The sequence below is a fragment of the Lemur catta genome, chromosome 1 (assembly GCF_020740605.2).
Source record: "Lemur catta isolate mLemCat1 chromosome 1, mLemCat1.pri, whole genome shotgun sequence".
Taxonomy (NCBI): domain Eukaryota; kingdom Metazoa; phylum Chordata; class Mammalia; order Primates; family Lemuridae; genus Lemur; species Lemur catta.
Window position 1 is genome coordinate 175,379,540 of NC_059128.1, and position 20,541 is coordinate 175,400,080.

A 20,541-nucleotide genomic window follows, 5' to 3' on the forward strand; every position below is an offset into this window, starting at 1 on the left:
TTTCTCTTCCTTCCTTCCTTCCTTCCTTCCTTCCTTCCTCCTTCCTTCCTTCCTTCCTTTCTCTTTCTTTCTTTCTTTCCTTTCTTTCTTTCTTGTGAAAGAGAGATTTATTCAGAAACTACAGAAAGTCTACTCTACAGACAGAAGAGGTTAGTTCTCCCTGCAGAAGAGAGCCAAAGAGGCAGTAATTCAAGCCAAGATTTGAATGGGATAGGAAGGAACCTGATATTCCAAGGGCAGAAGTAAGACCATTTGAGGTAAAAAAAAAAAAAAAATGGCATGGGCAGAGGTCCTAAAGCAAGAAAGTTCTCAGCGTGTTGAAGGAAGAAAATGAAAGGGGCTGGGAGATCTGCAGCAGTGGAGGTGAGGGAAAGAAGCAGAACATTAGCATCTCTCTCCTCATCATTTTCACCAGAACTCAAAGTGGGACTTAAATCCCAAATTTATCTGCCATTAGAATAACCTTGGTGAGTGTTTAAAAATTCTAAAGCTCAAGCTACTCCCTAAACTAGTCAAATCATAAACTCCAAGGGTGGAACAGAGGCATCAAAATATTTTGAAGCTTCCAAATGATGCCAAAGTGCAGACAGTTTGGGAACCACTGACTTAAATTAATTTAAGTGCTTAAATTTTTGTTTTGTTCATCTATAAAATGATAAAGTTCAACATAATGAGGTCAGGTATCTTTCTTGCTCTAAATTCGGTGATCTCTATATGCAGATCCAGGGTCATTTTCACCCATCCCCTTCCTCAAATCTTCTTTGCCTTCTTTACAGATTTTACTCTGGGATCCCCCTTATTCTTCCACCCAGGCTTGAATTCCTAGAATCTTAGACTCTTCTCTTCACACTGCTTCTATAAATCAAGAAGGTTCTGCTCATCCAAAGCAGCCAGGCCCTCCATGAAGCCCTCCTCCCTTCTTATCTGGATAAGCACACACTGTAGTCTCACCTTCCAACCCACCCTGCCATAATGACCTTTCTGAGCTCAATTTGTACTGCTTATCCAAACCACATCCACCCTTCAAAGCCTTTCTCAAGTGCCACCTCCTCCAGGAAGCCTCCTAAACAAGCTCAAGTGTCTGTAACAACTAATCTGTAAAGTTTTATAGTCCTCATGATCCATGTGATACAATTTAGAACTGAATTATATACAGGTATATATTATACATTGGTCTTATCTCCTGAAATGAATGTTAAATAAATGAATAAAACACACATTTTATTAATTGCTGGCATATAGTAAGCGTTCAAACATTATCTAGTAGTAGCAATCAATGGGAGTGTCATTGTTAGAGGTGGTAGAAGTGGCCATGATACTGCAGTGGTAGTACAGTGTCGATAGTACTCGTGGTACTCGCAGTGTCAATGATAACAATGCAATGCAAAGGCCCCATGTTAGCCAGGCACTTTATATACATCATCTCACTTAAACACTGAAACAATCCTACAAAATAGTTTTTAATCTCTCCACTTCCCAAATAAAAAGTTGGGGACTGGGGACATTTAAGGAACTTACAAAGGGGAGAGGGCAAATCTGTCTAGTCCTGAATTTCTTTAACCATTATTATATGTTAACCTCCTTATAAGTCTTCCAATAGATGGAACCTCCTTTGGAATCCTTTTGTATCTAACATATACACACATTTATTAACTGATTCATATGAATAGTTGTATGCAATGGAGAATTGCCAGTAAGGAAGCCAGACAATGGGTTGTTCAGTTTTGCAGATCAAGTAGGGTCTCCCAACATTGGCACATAAGCAACAAATGTGCATTAAGACATACTCTGTCCATTTATAAAAAAGGCTTCTTTACCCTGAAAGTCATCTGATAAAGTAAGTGCACCAGTAGATGCCCATTTCTTCACCAGCAATGAGGGGAGGACTTCCTCTGGGTGCTAAATCACCTGTTGCCAACCCTGGATGCTTGAAGCAACAAATGCTGATTGTGACTTAATGGGTCACTTGATTTAGAAGTTTATCTAGCAAATTCTTTAGCCATTTGAGGTTGATTGAACATTTTACGTACAGAACTCTTAATCTACCCACTGCAAAAGACAAAAGGGCCGGCCGGGCGCAATGGCTCACGCCAGTAATCCTAGCACTCTGGGAGGCCGAGGCGGGAGGATCGCTTGAGGTCAGGAGTTTGAGAACAGCCTGAACAAGAGCGAGACCCTATCTCTACTAAAAATAGAAAGAAATGATTTGGACAGCTAAAAGTATATATAGAAAAAAATTAGCCGGGCATGGTGGCACATGTCTGCAGTCCCAGCTACTCGGGAAGCTGAGGCAGGAGGATTGCTTGAATCCAGGAGTTTGAGGTTGCTGTGAGCTAGGCTGACACCATGGCACTCTAGCCTGGGCAACAGAGTGAGACTCTGCCTCAAAACCAAAACCAAAAAATAAAAAATAAGAAGGGCCCAGCAACTTTGACATTTCTCTGTCTCTTGTCTTAGTTTTTCAAAAGCTAACATTTAACTTTGGCTGCCTATAAAGGAATAAATGTCAATAATTCAATAATAAAATTTCTGATCAGGTGTCTATTGGCAATCCTGTTAAAGAATAAAATTGCTATAGCAACAGGGATAATTATTAGTATCTTCAGGGGGGTCAGCCTGTTTGAAGAAATAGTACAATGCAGAAATGCAACTAAAAATGGCTAGGAGAGTGAAGAGAAAATATTTAATTTATGTCCAGGTACTAACCAAAGGTAAAACTGAAAAGCATGTTTTAATTAAAATCCTTTGTTGCTAAAAAGGTGATTTTTTAAAATTTGTTCATTTTAGGATAGATAATTTTCTGTTATCATGTGAACAAAAAGATACATGGAAGAGATTATCCAAAACAGCTGAAGATCTAGAAGTTGCTCCTATTTATTTGAGAAATATATTATTTGTGTTTTGTGTGTTTCAATTTCCCTCTCTAACTAAGTGTGATTTAGGCTAATATTACAATTCGTTTGACTTTCCTGAGCCCTTGCTGAGTACTAGGAGGAAATTAATCTAGAAATGTGCTAATGGAAGCGAATGTGAAAAATATTACTATAAATTATTCACCTTGAATGAGGAAAAATAGGAGACCAGGTACCTCCTCTACTATTCCAAATCTCTCAAAATGAAAAAAAAAATGTATATTTTAACCTGAAAACTAAGTCCATATGGTATAAAAGTGTTCAAATTGACTTCCATAATATCAGGAAATTCTCAGCTCTGACTCAAAAGGATCTGAAATAAGTCATGTGAGATCCTGTTTCTTAGCACACACTTGTATTGTTAAACAAGAATTCACTTATTACAAAGACTGATCCAGGATTAACAAGGTACCACAAAAGGTAACTTTACCTGATTTCTGACACAGAGTCCTGACAGCAAAAGGAAATTTTACTTCCAGAAATTGAAGCAATTCACAATTTATTATTATTATGTGCAATAATAAAACCATTTTAAAAAGATGAGTCATTTCACAATTTTTCTTTTTCTACATAAGATTCCCTAACTGAACTGATGGAGTCAAGATCTCTTAAGATTGACTGCGTGTCAGTGTTTATAAACAGCCCAGTGGCCAGTGTTTTGTGTTGGCTGCCAAAATCCAGTCATCCTAGATAAAGTTTTGCAAGTGAAAATTTTTTCATTCCCCTGCATTTCCCTTTGCCTTAAGGGAGATTTGAACTGAGTAGCCAGCTGGCAATATATACAATGGCACTTAAAACACATGTGTGAAAACTTGAAACAAATATTAAGAAAGGCAGAGTTGCAAATTTTTATTATTTTTTTTTTACTGAATATAACTGTGGCTTGCAAAACAATTATATTAAAAACCTTTCTTCCCCAACTTCCAAGAAAATTGAGCTTATAATAAGAGTATAATTCAAGGTATTGACCCCTTAATCAACTAAATGGCCCCAATAATGTGGTGTTGAAAAGAACATGTGTATGTGTGTGAATGCATTATATATAAGAAGCTCACATATGATGCAGTTCTTTATACTGGAAAAAAATATATATGACCAGATAGGATCCTTACCTTTTCAAGTATAGCATTGCCTTGGTGAGGATTGATGTTGTGCTGGCTTATTTCTCTCTTGTATTTATACTCATAAACTTGGTCAGTTATATTAACCAGCAGAGTTGATGGACTGAAGGCCAGTTTGCCACAATCATAGACGGTTCCACTTTCAATATCAGTTGGTGCTGTAGCATATCGTAAAATTAATCCCATTATGAGACCTAAAATAAAGAATAAATAATTGTACTGGAGGAAGGCAATCTAAAATGTTACTTATTGAATGCTTTTAAATACATGATTTGGGAACTCTAGAAGTGGCAGGGGAAAGGGCTGGGTCGTTACCTGGTTTAGAGAATTGTTCACTCTTCCATAGATACCAGTCTAGCAGAATATATTATTAAAATATTTGTCGTGGGCACTCCTGCTTGAATACTCGGCATATATTACCAGATTTTTCCTTCATAATGGACACACAAATTTTGGAGAGAAGAGATACTCAATTCTCCTACCCACCAAAGTACTTCAAGAAAACCTTTGCCCTGTGATAGACACTGAGAATCTAATCAATCAGGAGACAGAATTCCCCTAGAAAAGTTTCTGGTCCACAGATCAGCACAAAACTAAGTTAGCCCCTTCAGACAAAAAAGGAAACAATTATATTTCATGATTAGGGGGAGAGGTGTTCCTCTTCTCTTCCTCAGGACATGAACAATGCAATACACTCCTCCCGTTTTTCGCTGGCAAGTATCTTGTGACCATGAGAGGATCCAGTCCAAAGACATAGTCAATATACTGAGGATGGTAGGACCAGATACGGACAGAACCTGGGTTCTGAATGGCATCACTGAGCTACCGGATCAACCAGCCTACCCTGAACTACCCTAATTCTAGACTTCTGATTATATGATATAATACAGTCTCTAATTTTTCAACAATTTTGAATCAAATTTCTGCTTACCTACAGCCAAATGTATTCTAAGAATACAGCATTCCTTTCCATGAAGAGAGGGACCCTAAGGGACAATCCTTGACTTTCAGGTTTATCAACTCTGTTAGGTACTCATGGTAATCTGATAACTACTCTTTTAACATGGATTTATTAACAAACATCAAAGGAACTTCAAAGGCCTAAACTCCTTCAATTTAAAATTAGGATTGATGTATATATTTTGTAATAAATAATCCATAGTTCATTCTTTAAAACATCAAATTTTGGAAGTTTTAACTCTCTTTTATGAAGCCAGTCATCTAATAATAACCTTTCATTTATTTAATAAAACATTTTTGGGGTACACATTTTGTGCCAGATATTTATAGATTTAAAGTAAAAATATAGTCCCGGTCCTACAGGAGCTTGTTTGTATAAGTGAAGATTCGTAAGCAAACAATTATAATACAGTGTGACACGTGCCGTGACAGCTGGTAAGTACTCTGTGTTACATGGGTGTAGGGAGGAGATACTCCAAAGCCCTCTGAATTGTGCAAAGCTTGAGATAAATCTTAAAAGGTCACATAAGATTTGTCCAGATGAGCTGAATCCGGGAACGAGCCGGGATCCAGGCTGCGCATGTGGGTGGCAGCATGTGATAGCAGGACCTGTGCTCTCCGCTTGTGTAGAATTGTTGCTGGGAAGTGACTGCTCGGCCAGGGACTGTGTTTCCTGGCTGTCTTGCATCTGGTCAGTTCTCACCAATACAATATAAGCAGAAGTGGTTTGTGTCACTTCTGGGCCACAGCATTGAAGAAGTAGGTGAGTTTTTGTACTTCTCATTTCCCATCTATCGGCTGGCTGGGGAGGAATCAAAGGCCCTAACAGCAGACAGAATCACAGGGGTGAAAGAGAGTGGGTCCCTGAGATACCAGGTGGAGGAAAGTCATCCACCAACCAGGAATACCTGCACTGGGCTGTTATGGGAGTGAAAAAATTAACTTCTGTTCTTTAAAATCACTGATATGTTGGTGTTATTGTGTTAGCAGTCACTAATGATAACTTAATTAATACAATGTATAAATACAGAGAGATTTAAAAAATCTGGTGCATTTAGGGAGTCACTGGTGGTGTAAGAAGAGAATAAATGGAGAGAAAGAGAGAAAATTCTAGATTGTAGACAACAGGCAGGGACCAGGTCATAAAGAGGCTTCTCTGTCATGCTGAGAAGTTTTTATTTTTAACTCAACGGTAATACAGAACTATTGAAAGATTTCAGGCAGGAGGGTAAAGCAATGAAATTTTCATATAAGAACTATCACTTTGGCAACAATGTAGAGAACTAATTAGAGTGAGAAGTGAGAATGAAAATATATTTCTTTCAAGAATATTTTATCTTACTTATTTCTATTTCAGTGTTTGGCCCACCCCTTCATAGTAGTTAGAAATATTGTATCCTAACCTGTGTAGAAAGAGAAGATAAGTGATGGATATGTAACCTTCACTGAGTGCTTGATCCGCCACAGAACAGTGGGCAACCATCCATGCATTGTCGAATGACTATAGTAAAACCAGTCAGGAAAAAGAAGGGAAGATATATCATCTACACTCCAAGTGGTTTAGGTCACTCACATAAGAACATCATTTTTGTCAACACTTTTTACCTAGAAAGGATTCATTTCCTAAAAGTTATTTAGCAAGTGCCATGAATGATACTGCTCTTTGTACTGGAGTGGAATGCAAAGAAGGGAAGCACGAGATACCATCTGCAAAGGGCTGGAACAGAAAGAACCCACGTTAATGTCAGTCAAAGTTCTTCGTGGGTGAGCCACTTATTTTTGAAAAATGTTTTCAATGAAATAACAGGATATAAACATGAAGTGTCCACTGATAATTCCCAAGCAAGGAAAGCAAGTCTTTGTCATAATAGCGAGTGCCTAGTACCTACTGTGGTTAAATTTATACAAGTCCTCCAAACCTAAATGGCCCTGCCAGGCTCTCCACACCAGCTCTGGTCCCAGTCTTCAAGAAGAAGCAGACTGAAGTAAACGGAGGAAGCTGCTTCAGCCAGAGGTGACCAGATGTTAACAGCCGTGAAAACACTCCTCTTAGACAGATCTCCCACTATGAGGAGTGCAGTTGGCCAATGGTCTCCGCTTCTATACTCTGGAATCCATCACCCCATTCACACTGAGGCCACGCTTCCCACAAGTCTTTCCCAGCCAGTGACTGGGCGCAGCAGAGATACCGAGGCAAGGAGATGGGGACTCCTCTGCAGGGCAACCATGGCTCAAGGATACCCCAGCAGCCTTGCTAAACCTTTCCTAGAATGGTATCACAGCCTAAAGATTTCCTACCCAGCCTTGCTTCCTTCCCTGTCTCCACAGGGGCTGGGATTACATCAAGCTGTGACAGTTGTTCCAGTATCCTCAGGTTTACTCCCAATTTTCTCTCAAAGGAGTTTCTCCCAATAAATCTTTTGTATAACTAATCTCTTTCCACATCTGCTCTTGGAGGATCTAAATTAACACACCAGCCAAAAGGCTCTGGCCCTGCTTTTCCCTAAACTCCAAGGGTTAAGAGGAATCAACATCTTGGCAGATTATAAAGACCAGTGGAAAAACCTCAGCCTCCCAGCACACCTGGTTACAAACCCATGCACCCATCTGTGCACCCCTGCTGCAGTAGCAGCAGCTGAAATTTCCTTATCTGTCAGAAGCCAGGTACTTATGCATAGAGCCTCATAATGCTTTTTATAGCCAAATGTCTACTCAGTGTTTTAGCCATATGCTGACATAAATGTGGAGTGTTGAATTAATGCACACCAGCACAATATTGTATGTGACTAGGAGACAGATAAAGTAGCATTGCTAGTAGGAAGAAAATGCTAATCACAGGGCATTGTTTTTACACCCACACAGAGATACAGGATAAAGAAAGCATAAATCACTTGCGCACAGAAGGAGGAAGGAGAAGACTAGCTGCCGTGTCTTACGAACACAAAAGCACCAGTTTTGTCAATAAACCATGAAGCCAACATCCTGCCTGCTGGGGAAGAAAAGGAACCAGCCTGCCCCAACAAAATGATACCTACCCAGTACGTGTGCACACAACCTTGGCCCCAGGTTGTGGTCCCCCCATACAAGACACTTCTCTAAGGTCTGTCTCCTTTGCCAGTTGGTGGCATCAACTTCTTTAGGCAGAAATTCTAGTGCAGACACCTCCTCTGCTTCTGCAAGCCTGGGCACCTGGGCACCTATGGTGACAGCAGTGTGGACCTGCTGTCTAGTGAACCCTGACTACAACAACATACAAACCCCCCATGGAGCTGGGACAATGGACTTCCTCCCTAAAACACTCACCATCCTACAAAGTCCCTCTCAAGTCCCACCTGTGGGAACCTGTGCTCTGAGGGAGTCTCTGCTCCTTGAGCTCCCTCATGTTTGTGTTCTTGCAGCATTTATAGTAATAGTTTGAACCACACACTTTAGGGACAAGTTTTATAAAGACTTACATTGTTCAGCGCTGCTTTGCAGACCTTGGTTTTATCTCCCCAAGTAGACAATGAGACTATTTAGGGCAGAGAATATTTAGGGCAGAGACTCTGTGCTATTTTTCATCTCCTTTCCTCTAGAAAAGCCAAACATTTAGACAGAATTGTAGTTCAGCTTTCTCTAAGTTCACAAACTCCCCTGGAGTTAAAAAGAAATGGATCCTCTGAGTTTACATAGTCAGTTACCAACATTTTTAAGTGTCACATGTAAGGAACACCACACCAAATGCTATGATGTCCCTGTACTTGCAGAGCTCTCAATGTAACTCTCACACAGCACATGCCTGATGTGTAGTTGACAGGATTATGTTTGTGGGAGAAGAAAGAAGGGAGGCAGGAAGCAAGGGGGAAACAGGCTCAGGAGTACTTAAACTAAGGAACATTTAGAAATATGAGCCTTGTCTCTCTAGACTGGTTCTCACTTCATTATCCACATTGAAAATAAGAGAAAACTCCATTCCCTAAGCCTCTCACTTGCTCATTCTGCGTTCACACCACAGACATGTAGGGCATTTCTCTGGGACTTGTGGGAGTTATAAAAAAATGAATAAAATATGGTCTTGCTCCTAAAAGATTAAAATATCTTAACCTACTAGCTTTTTTCCTTCTGCCCAATTCTGTGATCTTGATTTCCAGTAAGAACAAGATACATTAAGTGTTTCTTAAGTCTCCTTCTTACATTGTCTGCATTTCATGACCAATTTCCCTTGCATCCTTGCATCCTGTCCACAGTCACTCTACATGATACTGAAGCATTTTCCCAAAGTGGCTTTTCTTGAAGGAATATGGATGGGAACTTACTTAAAAAAAAATCTTTAATGAAACAGATTATAGAATGGTTTTTAAAACACAAAAGTGTCAAAACCTCTTTGGCTGTCTTCAACACTAGGATTGTGTTCAGGCTCCAGGACACACAGTGCCCACTGCACGGCACAACTGCAGCCAAATCATATTCTACATCTGTAGGAGTGGTGCTTCCTTGGAGTAGCACAATGCAACAAGACCAACTATACACATGTATCTAATTGGTCTGTTACGAAGATATATATTTAAAACTACATATTATAAGAATTTAGGAGCCTAAAGTAAATGTAAAGTTAATGTGTGAAGATTATAGAAGAACTAATTTTTTGTGCCTTTTTCACTCTCAATGCATTGAGTGGCTACCAAGAATAATCTAGAGTAGCTACCAATCTAGATTAATGAGGCATGCCCCTTCCTTGTAACAAGAAGATAAACCCTTAAACTGTGTAATATTATATTTCAACCTGATAAATGTAACAGACACTATTGGTTGCCAACCGAGTATCCATCTCCCCTTTTAACCAACCAAGCCCTGATTTGTTCAGCCACCCACCCCTCCTGACATAGTCATGTGTTCGGGGAAGTTGACCTCACTCTTTGCTCCGGGGATGTTTCCATTCCCCTTGCTGATAATTGGTTCTGGAATGGTTATATGACCTTATTCCTGTCACTAAGAAGTGAAAGGAAACCTGCTAGGTGGCTTCTAAGCAAACGTTGACATCCAAAGGCAGGAGAGATGAACTCTCTTCTTTCTTAGGATGTTGCTAGGCCTGTCTGGGACACCAGGAACTACCATACCCACCTCACTGCCAGCCTAATATTGAAGTCAGCACTGAGAACAGCAGAGCAGCAGAAAAGAAAGCACCTGTGTCCTTGATGACAGTAAGAGGCTGCTGAGTCAACCAGCCCTGAAGACTACTCTTCGCTGAACCTCCAGGTATAGAAATAATAAACATCCTTATTGCTTAAGTATGTTTTAATCAGGGTTTTTTTGTATCTTGCAGCTGAATGCATCTTATTATCCATCTTATATATTAACATATATAAAAGCCCTTCTTTTTTCTTTTTATAAATGAATGTACAAAGTCCTTAGGAACCCTAAAGGAAAAACCAACTAACTCCACCCTCAAAAACTGTTAGGGAAAACTTCACAGAGGAGGTTCTTAAGGATGTGTGAGTTTGCCAGGTAGAGGAGAGGGCATGCCTTTCTACAGAGAAGTAAACAGAAATCAACAAGTGCAGTGCTGAGTAGGCACATCAAGCAATTTGGGATGGGCGCCTCGGGCAGCTCAGAGACAGGGCCTTGGGGTAGCAGAGGAGTGGAGAGGGTTCAGGAGGGAGAGATGGTTGGCAAGACGGTCCTGAGGAACAGCTGAGTGTACTTCTTATTGGGAGGCAGATTTGCTCTGTCTGGGAGCAGAGGAAATAGCATTTGGGGATAATTATTATATCTGAAGGGAGAAGAGAGAATTGAGGTACAGCGAGGATGTAGAGAGGAAGTTAACATCAGCTTTAGTTTACAATTACATGAGGAACAATTCAGAGCACTTGAGCAGAGGTATTTTAAGATAAAAAGAATAAAATAGAGCTCAAGAAGAATGTTCTTTACCATTATTAGGACTTTTTACACTGGGAAACTCTTTAAGGCAGGAAATCTGTGATGTTATTTCATTCAGATTCAAAAATTACGAAATAAGGATTCAAATGTGGGGAAAAAAAGGAAATGGTATGACAAATAATCTAAGGAAGCCAAAACAATGAGCAACATCTAACTGTAAGATAGTATTCACAAATATGACTTCGACTACATCTACAACATTTTGAACTTTTTATTTGATATTTACCCATCTTCCTCCCATCTTTGGTAAGAAGTCTTTGTTAGAACACTGATTTAGAGAGATGATATGAGTTTGAATTTTAAATGCATTTCCTTTTTAGCAGTTTAGGTTTATCCTGAGATTAGTCAGTGATAGAACTGAAAGTAAAAATATACACTGCCTTTGGGTTTTTTAGGGCTTTTGTTCTTTCTCTGTCCTCCCACCAACCTTTTAAATTCGGAGGACTAAAGGAAAGTGTGAATGTTTCTAAAAGAGACACAATTTGTTGTTTTGTGCTGGCTCACTATCAACTTGCTTTGGTGAAGAGAGGTGTCCCAGAATGATTTCAGAACAGGTCTGGGGCATCTGCTAATAAGAGTACCTCATTATATTCCAAGGTGTAAAGTGGTCCATGAAGCTGTTTCACCTTGGAATGCCTCATTCAAAGTTTCTGTCTTCTCACAGGATAGTCGTGTGAGAAGTGCGAGAAAGTCCCAACCATCAGATTCTCCACTAGGGTGGTGAAACTGCCCTTACAAATTAATAAAAAGGGGTGCAAGGAGAGAACTATGGTAAGGGCCTAGGTAAAAATAATGATAATAATTAGCCACTGTCCCCTGTTTACTTCTCTATAACTGCCACTTTGGAGCCACACAGCTGGTGGTCATAAAGCTTCTTAGCTTTCTCCATAGATAACATCACCTTTTTGAAACCTAGGGGCAGTTTCTGAAATATCTTGCAGGTCCCGCATTCCAGGGGAAAGGCTGACCCACTCAGACCAGTGGCCCATACTGAGGAACTGACTCAACTGGTCTTGTGACCCCCACCCCAGAACCTGGTCAGCAAAGAAGACAATTTCTACAACCCTATGGTTCCACCCCAAACCCAGCCAATTAGTGGATTCAATTGCCTATGCCAAACTGTTTTTAAAAACCCTGTCTCCCAAATTCTTGGAGAGGCCGATTTGAGAAATTTCTCCCATCTCCCTGCTTAGCACTATCTCTGCCATAAACCGTGCTATCTCAGCATATCGGCTTCCTCTTGGGCAGCGGGCAAATGAACCTGGTTGGGCAGCAACGATGGTGTGTCTAATGTTTACCATCTATCCTTGGTGCACACTGAACACCACACAACACACACACATCACATGCACTCATATCTCACACACATATGTACACACATGCACACATACATAGCACATGTGCACACATACATATGTGCACATACAAACACATAACACACATGCAAATACACACAAACATATACACATACATATGCACACAACTCATACACTTCACAGGACTCTGGGATTTCTAACACAGTTATTATAGATATCTATTTTGCAGAAACTATCTCAGCCACCAGCTTATACACACCCTTCCTTGCAATCATCTTAGGAAGTTGACAGAAGAAATATAGAAATAGAGATATCTAACTAGAGACATATTGACTAAACAAATGGTTTCTTACTTTGTAATGTTTATACTAAACAGTCTATCTTTTTCCCTCAAACAAGAGGTAAAAGCATTGCAAAGTGTTGAAGACAGTGAAAGAGGAACTCTCTAGTAAAGGGAAATGGTCCAACCCTCCTCTTCAGCATAGGGAGGTAATGGGATGAGAAAGAAAAAGATAGCAGAAAACAGAGGACATGAAACTCGGAAATGCATTTGCAATTTTACTTGCCTAGCAAAGTAGTTCTAAATTTCAGTGCATCAGAACCACCTGGAAGGTTTGTTAAAACACAGACCGCTGGGCCCCATACCTGGTAGACTGGCAGTTGTTGAGGTCCACATATTTGCATTTCTAACAAGTTCTCAGGTGAGGCTGATGCTGTTGGTTTAGGAACACTATGAGAAGCACTGTCCTATAGACAATAGTTCCTACCAATGTAAGTGTTGTCACAGTCTTGGAATCCCCTAAAAATCTACACCATCTCAGGCTCATGCACACAGGTTTGAGAATTTGGAGAACTCAGAAACATACTTGATAATTCTACCTACTGAAATTTAAATCTCTTTAAGTCTCTTCCAAAATTAAATTCAGTTAAACATAGGATGAAAGCCTCTTTTGCATTATTCACAGGAATCCATGTCCCTTCTCAAACTATTTACAGCACCTGCCACACCCACTGTGACAACTACAGATATTTAAAACCAGAACTTACAACACTGAACTTACAACATTGCTTTCCCTGAAGCTGGGGCAATTGTTTCTAGGTGGGCCTCATCACTCTCCCGGGATATCTCAGCTCCTGCTACTCCGTATGCATGCCCTTTCACAGTACTGCTCCTACTGTGTTTCCCACGTGGGATTTTGCCCACAGTGTAACATTTCTGAAGTGTCAACGTAGAGGAGAATATTAACTATCCCTACCCTCAACCATTTTCCACCTCTGACTTCATGAGAGAGTTACACAGCAAAAGCAGACTTCGATGGGAGAAACTCTGAGGCCAAAATCTGAGAGCACCAGTTTTCAAAATAGTGTTCTTGCCAATTACTCTGTGCAGCCATAGCCAAGTTGTAAATTTTCTGAGTTTGTGTTTCCTCATATGCAAACTAAAGATGATCTTGCCTATTTAGCATGGATATTGTGAGTATTAGCAGTTACGAATATAGTTAGATATCTCAATCTATGTATTTCTTCTGTAAACCTCCTAAGATACCATCATCTGGCACAGAGTAGACATTTGTGAAATAACAGCAACTATTCTGGGACTAAATGTGTGATATAGGTGAAAGAATGTGGGTTTTTTAGTCCTGAGTTTGAAACACAACTCTATTGCCTACCAGCAAGTTACTTTATGTCTCTGAGTGTCAGTTTCCTTATCTGTAACATAAAAATGATAATACCTTCCCCCCCACACACACACGCACATACACACAAATACATCCAGATTTGTGATACCAGGTGGTGTTCACATGGAGCCGAACCACGAAGGTTTGAGTTTCATTCCTGCCATTAGTAGATGTGTGACCTTGGGCAAGTTACTAAATGTTTTGGTGCCTCGGGTTTCCCTATCTAAAAATGTTTTTTTTGAGGATTAAATAAATTAATATATGTAAAGTGCTTATAACACAGCATAGTTTATATGGTAAATGATGTTTGTTACCTATTTTTATTATTATATAGCAACTTTTTGACATATAATTTTTAATAGATGTTAGTTCTCCATGTCCCCACTTCACTAACCATACATTTACTGACAAATCAATTTAGACTATATATAATATCTACAAAAATAATTTGAATCATGAATTTATTTTCCTTGACGTGCACAGTCATTAGCCTTTTGAACCCTGAGAGGGGAATCCGTAGCAGTTTTTGGTAAAGGCTGCCCCTGTAGCTCCTGCGGGATTCAGAAGCACAGCAGAACATATGGGTTATTTATTTATTTATTCACAATGTAGAAGCTATTTTATTAAAATCAACTTATAAAAACCTACAGAGAACAACATGCTTTTGCTTCCTCTGCTTATTTCACCCTTTCTCTGGCAAATGCCTTACAGCACGAAAAACCTTGCTCAGATCTCTCAAGTTCTTTAAAATCAAGTTTTTTACACCAAAAGAGAGAACAAGTTTAGTAAATTGGTCTCCTCATCCTAATTACCTTCCCTGCAGATGCCCTCGAATTAAACTGGAGCCACTTTGGCTTTCATAAAAAATGAATCCGCAAACAGCTGAACATGCAGCCAGCACTCACAGGTGTAACTTGCTCTCCTCACCTGTCTGACAAGAATTCAACAGGATTGACTGAGCACTCATTACAAAACTAGAGAAGGAGCAGGAAGAACTAAGAGTGGTAAAATAACACTAACTGAAATCCTGTCTGGGAGAAAGGACTAGGACTAGATATCATTATAGGCTGTCAGGTTCTGGGAAGAAAGCTACTGGTTTGGGCTGGAGTGGCTGAAAGATGCTTGATGGTTCAAATCAGTCTTGGCCTGAAGTTTGCAAGACTTTTGCAGCTGGAAGGGAGCTTAGTGATATTTGTTCATTTCTTTCCCATTTTACAGATGAGAAGACTAAGGCCAGGAGTTAAGTTGCTTGCCCCAAATAATGAATCTAGCTGCTGAGAAAACAATCATCACGATTAAAAAACTCAAATCCTCAGGAGAGAACAGCAATGCTTTCTCCATAAGCATGCCATTTTTGATTAAATAAAGAACCTCTGAAGGAAGTCCAGGCAGGGGGGAGGGGGAGAAGTGGTAGTAAGCATCTCCTATGGGAGGCAGGGCTAGGCTGCAGGAGGGTAAAATTGGATCAATAGGGTGGAGCCACACCATGTCCAACAACCCAGGTTTTTCCCGAGGAACCTCCCAGGAGTGCTAGAAGGCAATTTATGCCTTCAGAAGGTTTTTTAGGAAAGATCATTTTTTAAACCTTGGTGATTCATTATGTAACTATATTTTCTTTAAATCTTAAAAAACTTGCTGTTGAGTGAATTAAATTGGCACTATTAAACTGCTAAGTATACTCCTAAAAGATCAGAAAACACTTCAACATGGCATAGTTTAATGAATTCAGATCTAAACTTTGTGGCTTGAAATTTCCTTTGTGCCCACTGAACAGCGAACAAAATTTCTACATGAATTCAGAGACTACCGCTTACATGAAATCAATGGTAGAATTCTAAGAGGTTTAAATTGTTCTTTCCCTAAGCTCAGATCCCAACTCTCAAATGCATGACATTATAAATGTCCTATAAAGTATGGACAGCCCCCAGTGATATATAATGGAATTCTTAATACCATCAGAGAGCAAGGAGCAGATTTCTTTTATGAGCATTGAACAGGGGATACAAGGTCCTAAGTGAGCAGCACTAAGTGCACCAACTGCTGTCAATCAATATTTTGACCATTAGTAGTCATTTAAGCTTTCAGTCCAATTTAAATGAATATCACCATGGCTTATAATTTAAACCAGTTATGGATTCTAATCCCTTGATTTTGAAATAACAAGAACCTAAAAATGTCATGAGAGACAATTACCCAATTACCCATTACTGTTCCTGGTGAAACAAAAATATTCTTATAATGCTGCCACTGATTTTTAAAAGCTTCCTATGACCATTAATAACAAGAGAAAAGCTATTTTACATATAATGAATTACTTGTATTATTTGGAGTATCACATTTATCTCCAATCATCACAGAGGGAAGCCAAACACTACACATGATTTTTCTTGGTCTCTACAACTGTTTATATTATATTTTAAGGTTAATAACTTGGAAATTGTTCTAACAATAACTATAAAAGATCACTTAAACATTCTGCTTGATCACTTTTCCTCTTATTTTACTCTAACAGCTCATTTTCTAAGACCCGGATCCCTAGAATTTTTAAATTGAATTCCCAGGTATACTGATGAAATGTATTATCTATTGAGCCTTCTAAAAGACATTTGACGAATGTCAAAATAATACCAGATATTATTAGCAAAGCAGATAATAGACTAGGCTGAGGTATTATAGGAATTTTGGTGCTTAAGAAAAATATTTACGATCCTTGGTGCAGGGGTAACTGACACATTATACAAATAGTTGACCAGAGCAAGATCAGTACTCAGTGCAGTAGGGGAACTATTAGCCAAATTCATTGGTAAGTTTTAGATGCAGGCTCACTAAATCTTAGAAGACGTTTTGTTACAAGTTTATGTGTCTGTCGAATGGAGATGATTGAGTTATAGTCTACTCACAAAAGTTCGTCTCCTTAAACAAATTTTAAAAGTTTAAGTCTTAAACATAGTTTTGTTTCCTTTCTTCCTCATTGGTTACCACCATGCCTCCAGCAGAAACCAGGCAAAAACCATGAGTTTAATCCTCTGATGGATACAGGGATTTGTATAATTTTATGCTAAAATTTCACTCTTTCGGACCTCCTAGAAAAGAGAGCCGGACTAATCCTGAAAGCTTAAATAGTATAAGGATGCATCTGGATCCCACAGACAAGTCCTCTCTCCAGGAAGATCACTGAAAGAATTTACTTAGTAAAGAGATGGAGGTTGAATCCCAGCCTAGCAGCTAACTAATTGCATGACCTTCACCTCTCTAAGTCATCTTTCTTTGTCTGCAAAATGAGGATGTTGGATTTATGATCTTTAAGACTCCTTTCCAATCTATGAATTCCAAGTTCATCTATAGCTGTTGGACAATTAATCCACTTGGCATCTACTTTCCCCTTATTATTAATATTAAAAAGTGTTTATGAGAGTGTCTCATCTCGTTCTCATACTGTAGTTTCAAACTATTTTATTACATCACTGACAGAAAGTCCCTAATAGATATTTCAGATATAATATTTAGGTCATCCTTGAAGAAGAAATATGAGAAGTCACTAATGCCTCCCATGTGGACTACTTTCAGAGAACATCAGTGAGAGCTCTGGTAGGATCAATGTGAACCTCATTAAGACATGAGGATGAGTGACATGGACCCTGCTGTGAATGGGTATTCAGTTCTGGAAATTCGCTTCACTAGTCGGAAATTCATTTTCTTCCTCTGTAAAATAAAGGGGCTAGAGAAGATAACCTCGAAAATTCCTTTAAATTCCAACAATTATGATTCTATGCTAACAAAAAGTAAACAACATTGTAAATCTTTTCATTGATTTCTATAGTTCCAGATAACTCAGAGATACTAAAAAATCTAGTAATGGAATTGTTATACATATATATATTATATCACAATTTTTATAATCCTTTTACATTGCACTGGTTCAGAACTTGCATTCAATAACTTTCACATAAAGAAACTCATGAAAGAACAGAAATCAAGCAGTACAACTTAATTCCACTCTTACAAACTTTAAGCCTAAACTGCCTTAAAAATAGCAACTTACAGAAATGCTGTCTCCACAATACTGGACAATGCACTAATATTTTATAATTTCAACTACAATTTAAGAGTTTTTGAGGATTAAGGGTAATCTGGAATTTTGGGGGTTCAAAGTAAAAGTTACTTTATGAGTTGTGAATACAAAGTATGTCTGAATTTTAATGAAAAATGTAATTAAAGGTTTTATAAAACAATATCCTCATCATAGATAAACTGAAATTAGTAAATGAATCACAGCTCAATCCAGTTCAGGACAGTGAAGAAATCTTTACCACTAATAAAGGTTGGTAATCTTTTAAATCTGTGTTGTTTTGCTAAAACATATATAGCCCTTAATATGATGCCAAGAATCACATTTTTTCTAGCTTCTCAGATTATATCCTATGTCCTTGCTGATTATTTATCAGCAAGTCAAGAGAAAGATCGTGGTCCACTGATGATGGAGATGGGCAAATGACTGGCACATAAGGGCTTCACAGCCAACAGCATCATGTCCTTTCTGTTTGGCTGTTTCTCTTCAACCTAATTGTGATTTTTTTCCCCTCAAATGAGGGCTTTGTTGTGGGTTTTAAGACCTTCAATACAAAGACATTTAACTCTGTGCTCTGAATGGATCAGCCTCCTCAAAAGAATTACACTGCTTAGCCTGAAACTTCTGCCTTATAGCTCACGTATCTCTCACAGTGGGATCCAGTTAAGGCACAGGATTTCTTATGTTCTCAAATCATGACTCAATTGTTAACATAAGGACGTCATATGGTGTTCATATAAAATGTACATTGATCTTCTTCCTTGAACCTCAGGCATATAAAAGGGCTTCAGGACTTCCAAAGTGAGAAAAACCCAAATATAAATGTATATTCTTTGCAATGAATTATAGCAATGTCTTGCCTGTTTCCACTATGTTCAAAGTTCCCCTCCATTATCAAGCTGTAATAAGAATGGTGAAGCAAACTATTTCATCAGTAGCATCAGTTTAAAAACTACTGGTGTCCTGCATTTCACTTTAAAAGATGAGAGTACAAACTGGATAATCTCTGTCATACTTTATTAAACTTTCTGAAAGGGATGACATGGTAAATGGCACAGAAAGAGCAATACTGTGGGAATTAAACAAATTCTTTTCTGCACCTTGGACTTCAAAAACAAACCAAAAAAAAAAAAAAGAGAGAGAGAGAGAGAGAGAAATAGCAAATACTAATAATAATAACTATAAATTAGAACATGTGAAATCAGGCTAAGAAATGAAAAGTACAGCATAAAGAAACTCCTATTTATTTATAACTATTATAAGAAAATAAAGCATTAATCATATAATTTAAAAAGCCCTGCACACAGTTATTCCCATAGGAAGGGTGGGGTCTGTTTCTGCAAGTTTTCTTCTTCAAATTAGCTGATGTCAGAGGATTTACTCTATACATTATTAGGTGATGTTATTTCTAGAACTTTATAAAGCTCATGAGTGCTGCCAGTGAAAAAAGGCTGCTGCTTGTGACTGCAGAGCCATCACTTCCCAATATCATTACAAAAACAAACAGCTCGCCTTTGACTCCCCACATGACAATGGACTGGCATCTGTCAACAGACTTGCATTATGTGGCGTGAGAACATGACTAGGACATTTGCTCTTGTGACAAGGCAAATTTCGGCAGCTCCTCTAGAAAGAGATTAGCATTCATTGTGCTGCAGCACCTTTCATCAAGCTAATGACATTTCAATCAGCACATTTTCCCCAGTTTCGGCACTTTGCCATCTGAGCACAAGTCTCTAATTACGCTCAAGCAACAAGTTTCACATCAATCCCACAATTTATGCACTCACCATACACCATCGCTCCTCCAGTTTCATGCAAGAAGCGGAATCGATGATTTTTAAATAACCAGATTGTCAAAATGGTAAGGATGAGCAAAAAATTAAAGACAAGCAGCTCCACTGCTCCCTGATGTTGAAACTGATACCCATCCTTTTCTGACATAAACCTTTGCTGTCTCTTCATTCTCCGGTCTTCTTGGGATTCCCTAGATAAAAACCTGGACAAGGGCTATTTTATCAAGGTTTGCCTAAGACAGTCGGGCTGCCTGAGAATTTCAGAATAAACACTGCCACTTTAGTTGCTACTTCACGAGCATTCTGCTCAGGCTTAGTATTCAGATGGCTTCTAGTTACAACTTCCTGTTTCTCTCTTAAAGCAGCCCCGTCTCTTTTCAAACTCCACAGTGCGGTTTCATCATCTACTCTTACTGTCTTTAAATGATTCATTCCATGAAAATATCTTTCATATTGGAAAAATCTGCAAGCAATGATTCTAAGATATGGAGCCATGGTCTTACTGTTTCAAACAAGTCTTCTTAAGCTCCATAACTGGTGAGTTGTAGATTAAAAACAAACAAACAAAAAAGTTGCCTTACATCAGCAACATTTTCTCAGTTCGAAAAGTCAGTTCCCAACTAATAACCTCACCCCTATTAGACATCTTTCCTCTCCAACCAAAGCCTGCCAGTGTGATGGGGATTGATAGCTCTGGTTTGAAATAAAATGATTTCACAGGGTTTGTTTTTTTTTTTTTTTGTAAGTTGGGAAATAAGAAAGACTTTAGTAC

The 20,541-nt window shown here is 38.8% G+C and overlaps 1 protein-coding gene across 1 annotated transcript in view; it reads right to left on the bottom strand.

The window, feature by feature from the left end:
- Nucleotides 1-20,142, bottom strand: part of SLC9A9 (solute carrier family 9 member A9) — a 530,362-nt gene extending 510,220 nt beyond the window's left edge. The window contains exons 1-2 of the mRNA XM_045539403.1: nt 19,764-20,142; nt 4,025-4,227 (exon numbers count right to left, since the gene is read on the bottom strand). Of these exons, the coding sequence (XP_045395359.1) occupies nt 4,025-4,227; nt 19,764-19,938 (378 nt within the window). The 5' untranslated portion in view covers nt 19,939-20,142. The remainder of the gene's footprint in view (nt 1-4,024; nt 4,228-19,763) is intronic.
- Nucleotides 20,143-20,541: the final 399 nt, after the last annotated feature.